Source organism: Balaenoptera acutorostrata, chromosome 17, assembly GCF_949987535.1.
Source record: "Balaenoptera acutorostrata chromosome 17, mBalAcu1.1, whole genome shotgun sequence".
Lineage (NCBI taxonomy): Eukaryota > Metazoa > Chordata > Mammalia > Artiodactyla > Balaenopteridae > Balaenoptera > Balaenoptera acutorostrata.
Window position 1 is genome coordinate 52,979,909 of NC_080080.1, and position 17,195 is coordinate 52,997,103.

A 17,195-nucleotide genomic window follows, 5' to 3' on the forward strand; every position below is an offset into this window, starting at 1 on the left:
GTCGTTGGGAAGATCAAATGAAATAAAAGTGTTTGTTAATTCACTACATAGTATTGAAAGTACTACATAAATGTAACCTAATTTTTTAAAAACTATAACTATCTTCCCTTATTGCCCATAAAAAAATTTCATATAATCCATATAGTAGGTTTGCAGCTTGTGTTTTCTCCCACATCAACTCTGAAGTAGGATTCAAAACCTCTTCATCCCCTCCAAAAGAATTCCAGTCCAGTGAAAAAGCAATACCGACCTTACTGAATATTCTGAGGGGAAGCCAGGGGTTTTATACGACACATCCCAAAGCATACAACGCCATCAACCTTCTGTCAAGAGGCCTCCTCTCCCTAGTCTTTCTTGTTGGATCACTGTGGGCTGGTCATTCTTTGCCCGTCTCTGGCTTCTCCCTTCTCCCCGAGAAACTCCCCCTCCAGTCTCTCAACCTCTTCCATTCCCTTCTTTATGTAAAACAGTTTAATTCTAACAAGCGTTTATTTCCTAAAAGTACCCTCCAGTACCAGGATTCTCCCACCTTTGAAGGCACCAGAGAATTATAAATAACAAATCATTATTTGCTTGCATACGGAAATTCTTGGGTCTATTTCAGCGCTTTCAAGTCTGTTCGGGTGATCTACCCTTGTGCCAAAGCCAAAACAGACACCCAGGACGCCCAAAAGCCAGCAGCCCGAAGGGCGCTATCTCCCTGCCCCAGTCCACTCGGCGCAGGCGCAGCATGGCCACTAAGTCCCACCCAATCGAGGTATTTCCCGCCCCCAGAAACCGTGGACCGGAAGCTGCGGAGAGGAAGAGGAGCGGGGCCGGAAGTCGGCCGACGCTGCTCTTTGTAGAGAGACTAGGGCGCTTTTCGCTCCGCCCCGCTTCGTAGCAGGCAAAGGGGTGAGGGGTCAGGCTTGGGAGCCGGGGATCATGGCGCTATTCTTGCGACTCTGGCGCTCCCTTCCTTTGGGACGTAGCGCTGCCCTGGGACCTCGGCTCCCGACGGGTGCTGCTGGCAGCCGGGAGCAGTGCGTTCTTTGGCGACTCCGCGGCGCTGAGGTACCCTCGCCGTCCTGGCTCCCGCTTTTCTTCCCTACCGGCTGGGCTCCGGCGGCCCCTTCCTTCTTCAGGCTCGGTGGCCCCGCGTCACCTTAGGGTATGTGGTGAACTGAGGAAGGAGTTCGGGGCCTGGTGTGCCTGGAGCTCTCCCGGTGACCGCGACGGACAGGTCCTCTCCCTTTCGCAAGCCCAGTTCCTCTCTGAAAACTGGGGTCGGAGGAGGAGAAGTGAGCCCCCCCCCCAGCCCCTCCCGTCACTCCGGAGAATCTGCCTCATGCCTGTCTTTCCTATGTAAATGCAAGGAGAACTGTAGCGGAGAAAGACCTTGACCTCTGTGAGATAATTTTAACTTTCGGTGACGGCCAGATACGGTAATAGCACCTGAGGCTGTCAGTCTACCGCACTTTGAGAAGTTTGCTGTGTGATTTTGAAAGTTCCTACGGCTCAGAACCAGAGATTTATGCACTATTTAGGTTTAAAAACTATTTTTGAGTTTCTTGTCTCATCTGCATAACGTTAAGGAAGGATGTTGGGATGTTAGATTGTCATCCCAATTTTCGCATTTCTGTTAGACTGATTGGCCTAGGTTTATCTCTGAAAGGGGATTGAAGGGTGAGGGTGTGCATTGGATATATATCATTTGAACTAGGTGCTTCATTATTTTAAATTATTTTAAATATACATTTTTGACTGCCTGCTATGTGTTCAGAGTTGAGAGGTGGGGGAGGGTTGAAAGACAGTAAGGCTTGATCCCTTTCCTTGGAAGAGCTTATAGCCAGATGGGTTAGATGATATGAGCAGAGGGATGGGAGGAGTACTAAGTATGAAACTAGCCTCAAGTTTCCAAATTAGAGCTTTGGTGAGTTAAAAATTTCATTTTAGTGGAATGATCCACTATTATTAGATAATAACATTTATTGAAGGCTTACTATAACCAGGCGTTGTGTTAAATAAGCATTACCTTAATTAGGTGTGTACTGAAATGTTTCCATGCACCCTATGAAATAAGAACTGTTATTTTATCCATTTTTTTAGAAGAGGAAATTGAAATAAGGTTAATAATGTATCCAAGCCACACAGCTAGAAAGATGTATCTCCAGATACTCCAACTATCTACAGAGCACATGAGCTGCATATGGCCATTGTGCTAAAAAACTGAAAACTAGAGAAGCAAGACAGAAAAGGACAGAAAAAAATCACAATCATGAGATACTAGAGAGATTTGTAGGTAATAAAACTCTGCCCTAAGCCAAAGGCAATAATGAAAATTCTTTCCTCCCTCTAAGTATATTGAATTTTTAGGGAGGTGGAACTATTTATTATTACCAGATTTCCAATTTTTCATGTGTTTTCATAGCCTTATCATTTCTGTTTTTCTGTTTCCTAGACCTTCCTACCTGCTTGATGTCAATAAGTTGAGTTTGAGGTATTTATTCCCCAGGGGTTTGCAGAGATTGGGGGCTACTTTTGAGTAACTCAGACTTCATTTTTCTGTCTTTTTCAATTTGTAGTCTATGCTACAAAACACTCATCTCTGAACGTTTATTTTTCAGCAAATTTGTACTGAGTGCTTACTATGAGCAAGACTATTCTAAGCTCTGGGGGTATAATGAACGTGAGAAACAACCCTTTTCTCACTGATCTGACAGAAGGAAAGGTAGTTATTGAGTAAATGTAATGAATGCTAAGTGTTAGGAAAAGGGAAGCAAAATTACACCTAACCTGATCTTAAAGGGAAAAGGGGAAGTGTGTAAGCAGTTAGAAATGTGATATAAACACTTGATAAAGGGAAGATGAGCACAAATGAATATGCCTGTAGAGAGTAGCATGAAGCTTTGAGGTAAGAAAAGTTGGCATTTTTGAGGAACTGAAAGTATGACTGAAGCCTGGAGTGGAAGAGTAAACTGAAATAAACCAAGGCTGAAAAGTTAGGCAAGTACCAGTTTATTAGTTATCTATTATTGATAACAAATTATCACAAAACATAATGTCTTAAAGCAACAAACGTTTATTATCTCATGGTTTCTGTTGATTAGGAATCCACATGAGGTTTATCTGGGTGCCTCTAGCTGAAGATCTCTCATAAGGTTGAATCAGCCTGTTCAGTTGCTAAGGGCTCGTGCGAAGGCTCAACTTGAGGGTAAAGGGAAAGTTATGCTTCCAAGCTCATCATGTGCCTGTAGGCAGGCCTTTGTTACTCACCAGGAGGGCTTCTTCTCAGGGCTGCCTCATGACACAGCAGCTAGATTCCCCCATGGCAGGCATGCAGTCAGAAGGAACACATGAGAGAGTGAGTATCAAAGATGGAAGCCACAGTCTTTTTTTTTTTTTTTTTTATAATTTTTATTTTTATTTATTTATGGCTGTGTTGGGTCTTCGTTTCTGTGCGAGGGCTTTCTCTAGTTGTGGCAAGCGGGGGCCACTCTTCATCGCGGTGTGCGGGCCTCTCACTATCGCAGCCTCTCTTGTTGCGGAGCACAGGCTCCAGACGCGCAGGCTCAGTAATTGTGGCTCACGGGCCCAGTCGCTCCGCGGCACGTGGGATCCTCCCAGACCAGGGCACGAACCCGCGTCTACTGCGTTGGCAGGCAGATTCTCAACCACTGCGCCACCAGGGAAGCCCAGCCACAGTCTTTTTATAACCTAATCTTAGAAGTAACATCTGTTCACTTCTGCATATTCTGTTTCTTACAAGGGAGTCAGAAAGTTCAGTCTACATTTAAGGGGAGGGGATTGCACAAGTGAGTGAATATCACAAAGCAGGGCTCATTGAGGGCCATTTTATTTTATTTATTTTTAAATTGAGAGATAATTGACATGTATTAGTTTCAGGTGTACAACATAATGATTCAGTATTTGTGTTTGTATATATTGTGAAATGATCACCACAGTAAGGCTAGTTAATATCAATCTCCACACATAGTTACAATTTTTTTTCTGGTGATGAGAACTTTTAAGATTTATTCTCTCAGCAACTTTCAAATATGCAATACATTATTATTAATTATAGTCACTGTGCTGTACATTATATCCTCAAGATGTATTTATTTTATAACTGGAAGTTGGTCCACCTTCACCCATTTCACCCACCTCTTCCACACACCCCCAGCCCCTCTTCCCTTGCCTCTGGCAACCACCAAGCTCTTGTATATGAGTTTGGATTTATTTTTTTTTTTTTGAAAGTTCATAATAATGCAGTTGACAAGAAAATTAGTTATTTCTGAGATATACATTTTAAAGTAATAACTAGGATTATTACTTATAACATTATACCAGAACATATAAGATTTTTAGAAATTTCATGTAATGTCTGAAACATTTATATTAACATATTTCCATACATATTTCCATACAAATACAAATATAAGATTTTTAGAAATTTCATGTAATTTCTGAAACATTTATATTAACATATTTCCATACAAATAACCCAATGAAAGTTTAGTATTAGTTGTTTTGTTTGTTTTTTTATACTGCAGGTTCTTATTAGGCATTAATTTTATACACATCAGTGTATACATGTCAATCCCAATCGCCCAATTCAGCACACCACCATCCCCACCCCACCACAGTTTTCCCCCCTTGGTGTCCATATGTCCATTCTCTACATCTGTGTCTCAACTTCTGCCCTGCAAACTGGCTCATCTGTACCATTTTTCTAGGTTCCACATACATGCATTAATATACGATATTTGTTTTTCTCTTTCTGACTTACTTCACTCTGTATGACAGTCTGTAGATCCATCCACGTCTCAACAAATGACTCAATTTCGTTCCTTTTTATGGCTGATAATATTCCATTGTATATATGTACCACACCTTCTTTATCCATTCGTCTGTTGATGGGCATTTAGGTTGCTTCCATGACCTGGCTATTGTAAATAGTGCTGCAATGAACATTGGGGTGCATGTGTCTTTTTGAATTACGGTTTTCTCTGGGTATACGCCCAGTAGTGGGATTGCTGGGTCATATGGTAATTCTATTTTTAGTTTTTTAAGGAACCTCCATATTGTTCTCCATAGTGGCTGTATCAATTTACATTCCCACCAACACTGCAAGAGGGTTCCCTTTTCTCCACACCCTCTCCAGCATTTGTTGTTTGTAGATTTTCTGATGATGCCCATTCTAACAGGAGTGAGGTGATACCTCATTGTAGTTTTGATTTGCATTTCTCTAATAATTAGTGATGTTGAGCATCTTTTCATGTGCTTTGTGGCCATCTGTATGTCTTCTTTGGAGAAATGTCTATTTAGGTCTTCTGCCCATTTTTGGATTGGGGTGTTTGTTTCTTTAATATTGAGCTGAATGAGCTGTTTGTATATTTTGGAGATTAATCCTTTGTCCGTTGATTCATTTGCAAATATTTTCTCCCATTCTGAGGGTTGTCTTTTCGTCTTGTTTATGGTTTCCTTTGCTGTGCAAAAGCTTTGAAGTTTCATTAGGTCCCACTTGTTTATTTTTGTTTTTATTTCCATTACTCTAGGAGGTGGATCAAAAAAGATCTTGCTGTGATTTATGTCAAAGAGTGTTCTTCCTATGTTTTCCTCTAAGAGTTTTATAGTGTCCAGTCTTATATTTAGGTCTCTAATCCATTTTGAGTTTATTTTTGTGTATGGTGTTAGGGAGTATTCTAATTTCATTCTTTTACATGTAGCTGTCCAGTTTTCCCAGCACCACTTATTGAAGAGACTGTCTTTTCTCCATTGTATATCTTTGCCTCCTTTGTCATAGATTAGTTGACCATAGGTGCGTGGGTTAATCTCTGGGCTTTCTATCTTGTTCCATTGATCTATGTTTCTGTTTTTGTGCCAGTACCATATTGTCTTGATTACTGTAGCTTTGTAGTATAGTCTGAAGTCAGGGAGTCTGATTTGTCCAGCTCCATTTTTTTCCCTCAAGACTGCTTTGGCTAATCGGGGTCTTTTGTGTCTCCATACAAATTTTAAGATGATTTGTTCTAGTTCCGTAAAAAATGCCATTGGTAATTTGATAGGGATTGCATTGAATCTGTAGATTGCTTTGGGTAGTATACTCATTTTCACAATGTTGATTCTTCCAATCCAAGAACATGGTATATCTCTCCATCTGTTGGTATCATCTTTAATTTCTTTCATCAGTGTCTTATAGTTTTCTGCATACAGGTCTTTTGTCTCCCTAGGTAGGTTTATTCCTAGGTATTTTATTCTTTTTGTTGCAATGGTAAATGGGAGTGTTTCCATAATTTCTCTTTCAGATTTTTCATCATTAGTGTATAGGAATGCAAGAGATTTCTGTGCATTAATTTTGTATCCTGCAACTTTACCATATTCATTAATTAGCTCTAGCAGTTTTCTGGTGGCAGTTTTAGGATTCTCTATGTATAGTATCATGTCATCCGCAAACAGTGACAGTTTTACTTCTTCTTTTCCAATTTGTATTCCTTTTATTTCTTTTTCTTCTCTGATTGCCGTGGCTAGGACTTCCAGCACTATGTTGAATAATAGTGGTGAGAGTGGACATCCTTGTCTCGTTCCTGATCTTAGAGGAAATGCTTTCAGTTTTTCACCATTGAGAATGATGTTTGCTGTGGGTTTGTCATATATGGCCTTTATTATGTTGAGGTAGGTTCCCTCTATGCCCACTTTCTGGAGAGTTTTTATCAGAAATGGGTGTTGAATTTTGTCAAAAGCTTTTTTCTGCATCTATTGAGATGATCGTATGGTTTTTATTCTTCAATTTGTTAATATGGTGTATCACATTGATTGATTTGCGTATATTGAAGAATCCTTGCATCCCTGGGATAAATCCCACTTGATCTTGGTGTATGATCCTTTTAATGTGTTGTTGGATTCTGTTTGCTAGTATTTTGTTGAGGATTTTTGCATCTATATTCATCAGTGATATTGGTCTGTAATTTTCTTTTTTTGTAGTGTCTTTGTCTGGTTTTGGTATCAGGGTGATGGTGGCCTCATAGAATGAGTTTGGGAGTCTTCCTTCCTCTGCAATTTTTTGGAAGAGTTTGAGAAGGATGGGTGTTAGCTCTTCTCTAAATGTTTGATAGAATTCACCTGTGAAGCCATCTGGTCCTGGACTTTTGTTTGTTGGAAGATTTTTAATCACAGTTTCAATTTCATTACTTGTGATTGGTCTGTTCATATTTTCTGTTTCTTCCTGGTTCAGTCTTGGAAGGTTATACCTTTCTAAGAATTTGTCCATTTCTTCCAGGTTGTCCATTTTATTGGCATAAAGTTGCTTGTAGTAGTCTCTTAGGATGCTTTGTATTTCTGCGGTGTCTGTTGTAACTTCTCCTTTTTCTTTTCTGATTTTATTGATTTGAGTCCTCTCCCTCTTTTTCTTGATGAGTCTGGCTAATGGCTTATCAATTTTGTTTATCTTCTCAAAGAACCAGCTTTTAGTTTTATTGATCTTTGCTATTGTTTTCTTTGTTTCTATTTCATTTATTTCTGCTCTGATCTTTATGATTTCTTTCCTTCTGCTAACTTTGGGTTTTGTTTGTTCTTCTTTCTCTAGTTTCTTTTTTGTGAGTTTATTTATTTATTTTTTAATTAATTTATTTACTTTATTTATGACTGTGTTGGGTCTTCGTTTCTCTGTGAGGGCTTTCTCTAGTTGTGGCAAGCGGCGGCCACTCTTCATCGCGGTGCGCAGGCCTCTCACTATCGCGGCCTCTCTTCTTGCGGAGCACAGGCTCCAGACGCGCAGGCTCAGTAATTGTGGCTCACGGGCCCAGTTTCTCCGTGGCATGTGGGATCTTCCCAGACCAGGGCTCGAACCCGTGTCCCCTGCATTGGCAGGCAGATTCTCAACCACTGCGCCACCAGGGAAGCCCTCTCTAGTTTCTTTAGGTGTAAGGTTAGATTGTTTACTTGAGATTTTTCTTGTTTCTTTAGGTAGGCTTGTATAGCTATACACTTCCCTCTTAGAACTGCTTTTGCTACATCCCATAGGTTTTGGGTCGTCGTGTTTTCATTGTCATTTGTCTCTAGGTATTTTTTTATTTCCTCTTTGATTTCTTCAGTGATCTCTTGGTTATTTAGTAACGTATTGTTTAGCCTCCATGTGTTTGTCTTTTTTACGTTTTTTTCCCTGTAATTCATTTCTAATCTCATAGCGTTGTGGTCAGAAAAGATGCTTGATATGATTTCAATTTTCTTAAATTTACTGAGGCTTGATTTGTGACCCAAGATGTGATCTATCCTGGAGAATGTTCCGTGTGCACTTGAGAAGAACGTGTAATCTGCTGTTTTTGGATGGAATGTCCTATATATATCCATTAAATCTATCTGGTCTATTGTGTCATTTAAAGCTTCTGTTTCCTTATTTATTTTCATTTTGGATGATCTGTCCATTGGTGTAAGTGAGGTGTTAAAGTCCCCCACTATTATTGTGTTACTGTCGATTTCCTCTTTTATAGCTGTTAGCAGTTGCCTTATGTATTGAGGTGCTCCTATGTTGGGTGCATATATATTTATAATTGTTATATCTTCTTCTTGGATTGATCCCTGGATCATTACGTAGTGTCCTTCCTTGTCTCTTGTAACATTCTTTATTTTAAAGTCTATTTTATCTGATATGAGTATAGCTACTCCAGCTTTCTTTTGATTTCCATTTGCATGGAATATCTTTTTCCATCCCCTCACTTTCAGTCTGTATGTGTCCCTAGGTCTAAAGTGGGTCTCTTGTAGACAGCATATATATGGGTCTTGTTTTTGTATCCATTCAGCCAGTCTATGTCTTTTGGTTGGGGCATTTAATCCATTCACGTTTAAGGTAATTATCGATATGTATGTTCCTATGACCATTTTCTTAATTATTTTGGGTTTGTTTTTGTAGGTCCTTTTCTTCTCTTGTGTTTCCCACTTAGAGAAGTTCCTTTAGCATTTGTTGTAGAGCTGGTTTGGTGGTGCTGAATTCTCTTAGCTTTTGCTTGTCTGTAAAGCTTTTGATTTCTCCATCAAATCTAAATGAGATCCTTGCCGGGTAGAGTAATCTTGGTTGTAGGTTCTTCCCTTTCATCACTTTAAGTATATCATGCCACTCCCTTCTGGCTTGCAGAGTTTCTGCTGAGAAATCAGCTGTTAACCTTATGGGAGTTCCCTTGTATGTTATTTGTCGTTTTTCCCTTGCTGCTTTCAATAATTTTTCTTTGTCTTTAATTTTTGCCACTTTGATTACTATGTGTCTCAGCGTGTTTCTCCTTGGGTTTATCCTGTATGGGACTCTCTGCGCTTCCTGGACTTGGGTGGCTATTTCCTTTCCCATGTTAGGGAAGTTTTCGACTATAATCTCTTCAAATATTTTCTCTGGTCCTTTCTCTCTCTCTTCTCCTTCTGGGACCCCTATAATGCGAATGTTGTTGCGTTTAATGTTGTCCCAGAGGTCTCTTAGGCTGTCTTCATTTCTTTTCATTCTTTTTTCTTTAGTCTGTTCCACAGCAGTGAATTCCACCATTCTGTCTTCCAGGTCACTTATCCGTTCTTCTGCCTCAGTTATTCTGCTATTGATTCCTTCTAGTGTAGTTTTCATTTCAGTTATTGTATTGGTCATCTCTGTTTGTTTGTTCTTTAATTCTTCTAGGTCTTTGTTAATCATTTCTTGCATCTTCTCAATCTTTGCCTCCATTCTTATTCCGAGGTCCTGGATCATCTTCACTATCATTATTCTGAATTCTTTTTCTGGCAGGTTGCCTATCTCCACTTCATTTAGTTGTTTTTCTGGTTTTTTTTCTTGTTCCTTCATCTGGTACATAGCCCTCTGCCTTTTCATCTTGTCTATCTTTCTGTAACTGTGGTTTTTGGTCCACAGGCTGAAGGATTGTAGTTTTTCTTGCTTCTGCTGTCTGCCCTCTGGTGGTTGAGGCTATCTAAGAGGCTTGATGGGCGGCTCTGGTGGTGGATAGAGCTGACTGTTGCTGTGGTGGTCAGAGCTCTGTAAAACCTTAATCCACTTGACTGTTGATGGGTGGGGCTGGGTTCCCTCCCTGTTGCTGTGGCGGTCAGAGCTCAGTAAAACCTTAATCCACTTGACTGTTGATGGGTGGGGCTGTGTTCCCTCCCTGTTGGTTGTTTTGCCTGAGGCAACCCAACACTGGAGCCTACCCCGTGCTCTTTGGTGGCGGTAATGGCAGACTCTGGGAGGGCTCACGCCAAGGAGAGCTTCCCAGAACCTCTGCTGCCAGTGTCCTTATCCCCACGGTGAAACAGACCCACCACCCGCCTCTGCAGGAGACCCCCCCAACACCAGCAGGTAGGTCTGGTTCAATCTCCCCCAGGGTCACTGCTCCTTCCCCTGGGTCCCGATGCACACATTACTTTGTGTGTGCCCTCCAAGAGTGGGGTCTCTGTTTCCCCCAGTCCTGTGAAAGTCCTGCAATCAATTCCCACTAGGCTTCAAAGTCTGATTCTCTAGGAATTCCTCCTCCCGTTGCCAGACCCCCAGGTTGGGAAGCCTGATGTGGGGCTCAGAACCTTCACTCCAGTGGGTGGACTTCTGTGGTATAAGTGTTCGCCAGTCTGTGAGTCACCCACCCAGCAGTTATGGGATTTGATTTTACTCTGATTGTGCCCCTCCTACCGTCTCACTGTGGCTTCTCCTCTGTCCTTGGACGTGGGGTATCCTCCTTGGTGAAGTCCAGTGTCTTCCTGTCGATGATTGTCCAGCTGCCAGTTGTGATTCTGGTGCTCTCGCAAGAGGGATTGAGAGCACGTCCTTCTACTCTGCCATCTTGGTTAATCCTCTCTGTTCTGTTTTGTAATTCAGTTCAAGTGTCTGGATTTTTTTTTTTTTTTAGATTCCACATATAAGTTAGATCATACTGTATTTGTCTTTTTCTCTCTCATTTATTTCACTTAGCCTAATGCCCTCAAGGTCCATGTTGTTGCAAATGGCAAGAATTCTTTTTTTTCCAATGGTTAAATAATATTCCATTTTGTGTGTGTGTGTATCATTGTGTTGTTGTTCATTCATTGATGGACACTTAGGTTGCTTTCATGTCTTGGCCATTGTAAGTAATATTGCAGTGCAACATGGGGTGCATATATTTTTTCAAGTTAGTGTTTTTGTTTCCTTTGGATAAATACCCAGAAGTGGAATCCGTGGATCATATTGACGTTCTATTTTCAATTTTTGGAAGAACCACCGTACTGTTTTCCATAGTGGTTGCACCAATTTACATTACCAACAATGGTGCACAAGAGTGCCCTTTTCTCAAATCCTCTCCAGCACTGGTTATATCTTGTCTTTTTGATAATGGCCATTCTAACAGGTGTGAGGTGAGATTTCATTATGGTTCTGATTTGCATTTCCCTGGTGATTAGTGATGTTGAGTACCTTTTCATGTACCTCTTGGCTCTCTGTATGTCTTCTTTGGAAAAATGTTTCTTCAGATCCTCTACTCATTTTTTTAATTGGATGTTTGTTTTTTTGCTGTTGAGTTATATGAGTTCTTAGTATATTTTAGATACTAACCCCTTATCAGATATATGATTTGCAAATATTTTTTTCCCTTTTGGTAGGTTGCCTTTTCATTTTGTTCATTGTTTCCTTTGCTGTGCAGAAACATTTCAGTTTGATGAGGTCCCACTTGTTTGTTTTTGCTTTTGTTGCCATTGTTTTTGGTGTCAAATTCAAAGTCATTGGTAAGACCAGTGTTGTGGAGCTTACCCCTATGTTTCCTTCTAGGAGTTTTATGGTTTCAGGTCTTACAATGAAGTCTTTAATCCATTTTGAGTTAATTTTTGTGTATGGAGTATAAGGTAGTGGTCCAGTTTCATTCTTTTGCATGTGGCTGTCCAGTTTTCCCAACACCAAAAATTCCTTTCCCCATTATATATTCTTGACTCCTTTGTCAACATAGGCGTGGGGTTATTTCTGGGCTCTCTATTCTGTTGCATTGATCTATATGTCTTTTTTTTATGTGAATACCATACTGTTTTGATCACTATAGGTTTATAATTTAGTTTGAAATCAGCATGATGCCTCCAGCTTTGCTCTTTTTTTCTCTGGATTGCTTTGGCTATTTGGGGTCTTTTGTAATTCCATACAAATTTTAGGATTGTTTTATTTCTGTGAAAAACACCATTGGAAATTTTATAGGGATTGTACTGAACCTGCAGATTGCTTTGGGTAGTATGGGCCTTTTAACAATATTAATTCCTCTAAACCATGAGCATGGAATATCTTTCCATTATGTCCTCTTCTATTTCTTTCATCAGTGTCTTTTAGTTTTCAGTGTACAGGTCTTTCACCTCCTTGGTTAAATTTATTCCTAGGTGCTTTATTCTTTTTGGTATAACTGTAAATGGGATTATTTTCTTAACTTCTATTTTTGACAGTTTGTTATTAGTATATAAAAACATTTTTTGTATATTGATTTTATATGCTGCAACTTTACTTAATTCATATATTATTTCTAACAGTTTTTTTGCGGAGTTTTTAGGGTTTTCTGTGTATGCCATCATGTCATCTGCATATACTGATAATTTTACTTCTTTTCCAATTTGTATGCCCCACACGTTTTTTTTTTTTCTTGCCTAATTGCTCTGGCTAGGACTTCCAATACTATACTGAATAAAAGTGGCAAGAGAGGGTATCCTTGTCTTGTTTCTTATCTTAGAGGAGAAGCTTTCAACTTTTCACCATTGACTGTGATGTTAGCCATGGGTTTGTCATTTATGGCCTTTATTATGTTGAGGTACATTCCCTCTATACCCACTTTGTTCAGAATTTTATCGTAAATAGATATTGAATTTTGACAAATGCTTTTTCTGCATCTATTGAGATGATCATATGATTTTTGGCATTCATTTTGTTAATGTGGTGAATCAGATTGATTTGCAGATGTTGAACCATCCTTGCATCCCTAAAATAAATCCCACTTGATCTTGGCTTATGATTCTTTTAATGTATTATTGAATTTCATTTGCTAATTCTGTTGAAGATTTTTGCATCTATGTTCATCAGGGATATTGGCCTGTACTTTTTTTTCTTGTAATGTTCTTTTCTGACTTTGGTATTAGGTTAATGCTAGCCTCATAAGATTAGTTTGGAAGTTTTTCCTCTTCTATTTTTGAAAGAGTTTGAGAAGCATTGGTATTCATTCCTTAAATGTTTGATAGAATTCACCAGTGAATCCATCTAGTCCTAGGCCATTCTTTGTTGGGAGGCTTTTGATTACTGATTCAATTGCCTTAATTGGTAATTGGTCTGTTCAGATTTTCTATTTCTTCATGATACAGTCTTGGTAGGTTGTATGTTAGTAGGAATTTATCCATTTCTTCTAGGTGGTTCAATTTGTTGGTGTATGATTGTTCATAGTAGACTCTTATGGTCCTTTGTACTTCTGTGGTATTGGTTGTGCTGTCTCCTCTTTCATTTATAATTTTATTTATTTGAGTCTTCTCTTTTTTACTTGGTGAATCTAGCTAAATGTTTGTCTATTTTGTGTACCTTAAAAAAAACAAAAACAGAAAACGCATGTCTTCGTTTTATTGATCATTTCTCTTGTCTTTTTAGCCTCTATTTCATTTGTTCCCCCTCTGATTTTAGTTATTTCCTTCCTTCTGCTAGTTTTGGGTTTTTTTTGTTTTTCTTTTTCTTTTTCTTTTTTCCAGCTCCTTGAGATGTAAAGTGAGTTGTTGAATTGAAATCTTTCATGTTTGTTAACATAGGCATTTATCACTATGAACTTCCCTCTTAGAACTGCTTTTGCTATATCCTACAGATTTTGGTATGCTGTATTGCCATTTTCAGTTTTTTCAAGGTGTTTTTTTTTAAATTTCTCTTCATTTCTTCTTTGAAGCATTGGTTGTACAGTAGCATGTTGTTTAATCTTCATATATATGTGAATTTTCTTCTTGTAATTGATTTCTAGTTTCATACCATTGTGGTTAGAAAAAATGCTTGATACGATTTTAATCTTCTTAAATTTATTAAGACTTATTTTGTGACCTAACATATGATCTGTCCTGGAGAATGTTTCATGTATGCTTGTATATTCTGTTGCTTTGGGATGGAATGTTCTATATATGCCCATTAAGTCCATCTGGTTAAACATGTTGTTTGAGGCCAGTGTTTCCTTATTGATTTTCTTTCTGGATGATCTATCCATTGATGAAAGTGGGGTATTGAAGTCCCTTACTGTTATTGTATTGCCATCTATTTCTGTTGTTAGGTCTGTTGATAATTGCTTTATATATTTAGGTCCTTCTATGTTGGATGCATGTTTACAAATGTTATATCGTCATATAATGACATTCTTTGTTTCTTATTACAGTCTTTGTCTTAATGTATGTTTTGTTTGACACAGCTACCCCAACTTCCTTTTGGTTTCCATTTGCATGGAATATTTTTTCCATCCCTTCATTCTTCATTTTCAGTCTTTGTGTGTCCTTAAAGCTGAATTGTTTCTGTTGTAGGCAGCATATAGTTGAGTCTGTTTTTTTCTTTTTTTTTTTTAATCCATTCAACCACTCTGTGTCTTTTGATTGGAGAATTTGGTCCATTTACATTTAAAGTAATTACTGATAGGTATGGATTTACTATTGCCATTTTGTTAATTGTTTTTTGGTTGTTTTGTAATTCTTTTGTTCCTTTCTTCTTCTTTTGCTCTCTTCCTTTGTGATTTGTTTATTTTCTGAAGTGGAATGCTTATTCTTTTCTCTTTCTCTTTGGCATATCTCCTATAGTTGTTTTTTTTTTTTAATTTATTTATTTTCTTTTATTTATTTTTGGTTGTGTCGAGTCTTTGTTGCTGTGCACGGGCTTTTTCTAGTTGCGGCACACAGGCTTCTTACTGCAGTGGCTTTCTTGTTATAGAGCATGGGCTCTAGGCATGCGGGCTTCAGTAGTTGTGGCACACGGGCTCAGTAGTTGTGGCTCGCAGGCTCTAGAGCGCAGGCTCAGTAGTTGTGGCACACGGGCTTAGTTGCTCTGCGGCATGTGAGATCTTCCCAGACCAGGGCTTGAACCCGTGTCCCATGCATTGGCAGGCAGATTCTTAACCACTGTGCCACCAGGGAAGCCCCTCCTATAGGTTTTTGCTTTCTGGTTACTGTGAGGCTTATATAAAACATCTTAGAGTTTTAACAGTCTACTTTAAGTTGATAGCAACTTAAATTTGAATGCATTCTAAAGCTGTATGTTTTTACTTCTCCCCTCTCCCCACATTTTATGTTTTTGATGTTGCAGTTTATTTCTTTTTATTTTGTGTGTCTGTTAACAAATTATTTTTACTACTAGCTTTATAGTCAATTAACTCACCACCTTTACAACATTAGATTTTCCCAATTTTCATATGTATTTACCTTTACTGGTGAGATTTGTACTTTCATATGTTTTCCTGTTACTAATCAGCACCCTTTCATTTTAAATTAAGGAAGTCCCTTTAAGGTTTCTTGTAAGACCATTCTAGTGATGATAAACTTCTTGTTTTGCTTGTCTGGAAAACTGTTAATCTCTCCTTCAATTCTGAAGGACAACTTTACCAGGTAGAGTGTTCTTAGTTGGCAGTTTTTCCTTTCAGGACTTTAAATATATTGGGCCTAACTCCCTTCCCGCCTGCAAAGTTTCTGCTGAAATATCTGCTGATAAGTCTTGGGGTGGGAGGGAAATCCCTTGTATGTAACACGTTGCTTTTCTCTTGCTGCTTTTAAGGTTCCCTGCTTGTCTTGACTCTTAAATTTTCATGTGTCTTGGTGTGGGTCTCTTTTGATTCATCTTTTTTTGAATTCTCTGGGTTTCCTGGATCTGGATGTCTGTTTTCTTCCCTGGATTAGGGAAGTTTTCAGCCACTGTTTCTTCAAATAAGTTTTCCGCCCCTTTCTCTTCTCCTTCTGGGACACCTATAATACAAATATTGGTCTGTTTGATGTTGTCCCTTAAGTCCCTTAAACTAGCTTCACTCTTCTTTATTCTTTTTTTTTTTCTTTGTGCTGCTCTGATTGGATGAGTTCCATTGCCCTGTCTTCAAGTTCACTGATACTTTCTTCCACTTCTTCTAGTCTGCTGTTGAACTGCTCTGTTGTATTTTTCATTTCAGTTATTGTATTCTTCAGCTCTATGATTTCTGTTTGGTACTTTCTTATATTTTCTGTTCCTTTGTTGAAATTCTCACTTTGTTCATCATTCTTCCTCTGAGCTCAGTGAGCATCTTTGTGGCTTATTTTGAACACTTTATCAGGTAAATCACTGGTTTCCATTTTATTAAGGTCTTTTTCTGAGGTTTTATAATTGGAAAGGATTGTAATTGGCCCCTAATATGTGTATTTAATTAGCGACCTTCCATTTAGGCCTAGCTGTGAATATAAGCTAATAGGCCTCTGTCACAGAAAGCCTGGAGGTGCATTTCAGTCTGTTTTCTCTGTACAGTAAGTCCCCTACGTACGAACAAGTTCTGTTCCAAGAGCACATTCATCAGTTCAATTTGTTCGTAAGTCCACCAAACATAGCCTAGGTATCCAGCTAACACAATCGGCTACATAGTACTGTACTGTAATAGATTTATAATACTTTTCACACAAATAATACATAAAAAACAAACACAAAAAATAAAGAAAACATTTTTAATCTTACACTACAGTACCTTGAAAAATACATTAGTACAGTACAACAACTGGCATACAGGGGCTGGCATTGAGTGAACAGGCAAGAAGAGTTACTGACTGAAGGAGGTAGAGGAGGTGGGAGATGGTAGAGCTGAAGGATCATCAGCAACAGGAGACGGAGGGCAAGCTGCAGTTTCACTCATGCCTGCCATTAATGGCACAGGTTCTGGTTCCTTGCTGGATTCAAGTCTATCTACCCTCCTGAAAGAATAGTTCAGTGATGTCTGGGTAGTAGCTCTTTTTTTTTCTCGTCATAGATAACACAGTAGCACTGGATTGCATTCCGAACAGCTGCTGCAACCTTTGTGTACCATTCTACATTTGGGTCCTGTGCCTCAAAAACTAACAGTGCCTCCTCAAATAAAGAAAATCCCTCTGCTATTTCCTGCGTTGTGAATCTCTTAGGTTCTTTAGTTATTTCTTTTATTCCTTTTGTCTCTCTTTGTCCTTCCACTGGGCCTCCAGTTCCATCAGGTCTTCATTAGTAAGCTCCTTGTGTTGCACAGCAAGGAGTTCAGTGAAGCTGTCCTCTCGCCGAT

The 17,195-nt window shown here is 39.0% G+C and overlaps 1 protein-coding gene across 3 annotated transcripts in view; it reads left to right on the forward strand.

Annotated features, from left to right (window-relative positions):
• The first annotated feature begins 797 nt into the window (after positions 1-797).
• Positions 798-17,195, forward strand: part of RMDN1 (regulator of microtubule dynamics 1) — a 43,651-nt gene continuing 27,253 nt past the window's right edge. Inside the window, exon 1 of one of the 3 annotated variants that reach the window (XM_057532205.1) lies at positions 798-1,053. In XM_057532205.1, the coding sequence (XP_057388188.1) occupies positions 925-1,053 (129 nt within the window). In that variant the 5' untranslated portion in view covers positions 798-924. The remainder of the gene's footprint in view (positions 1,054-17,195) is intronic. The other 2 variants (XM_057532207.1, XM_057532206.1) reach the window with 2 other exon arrangements.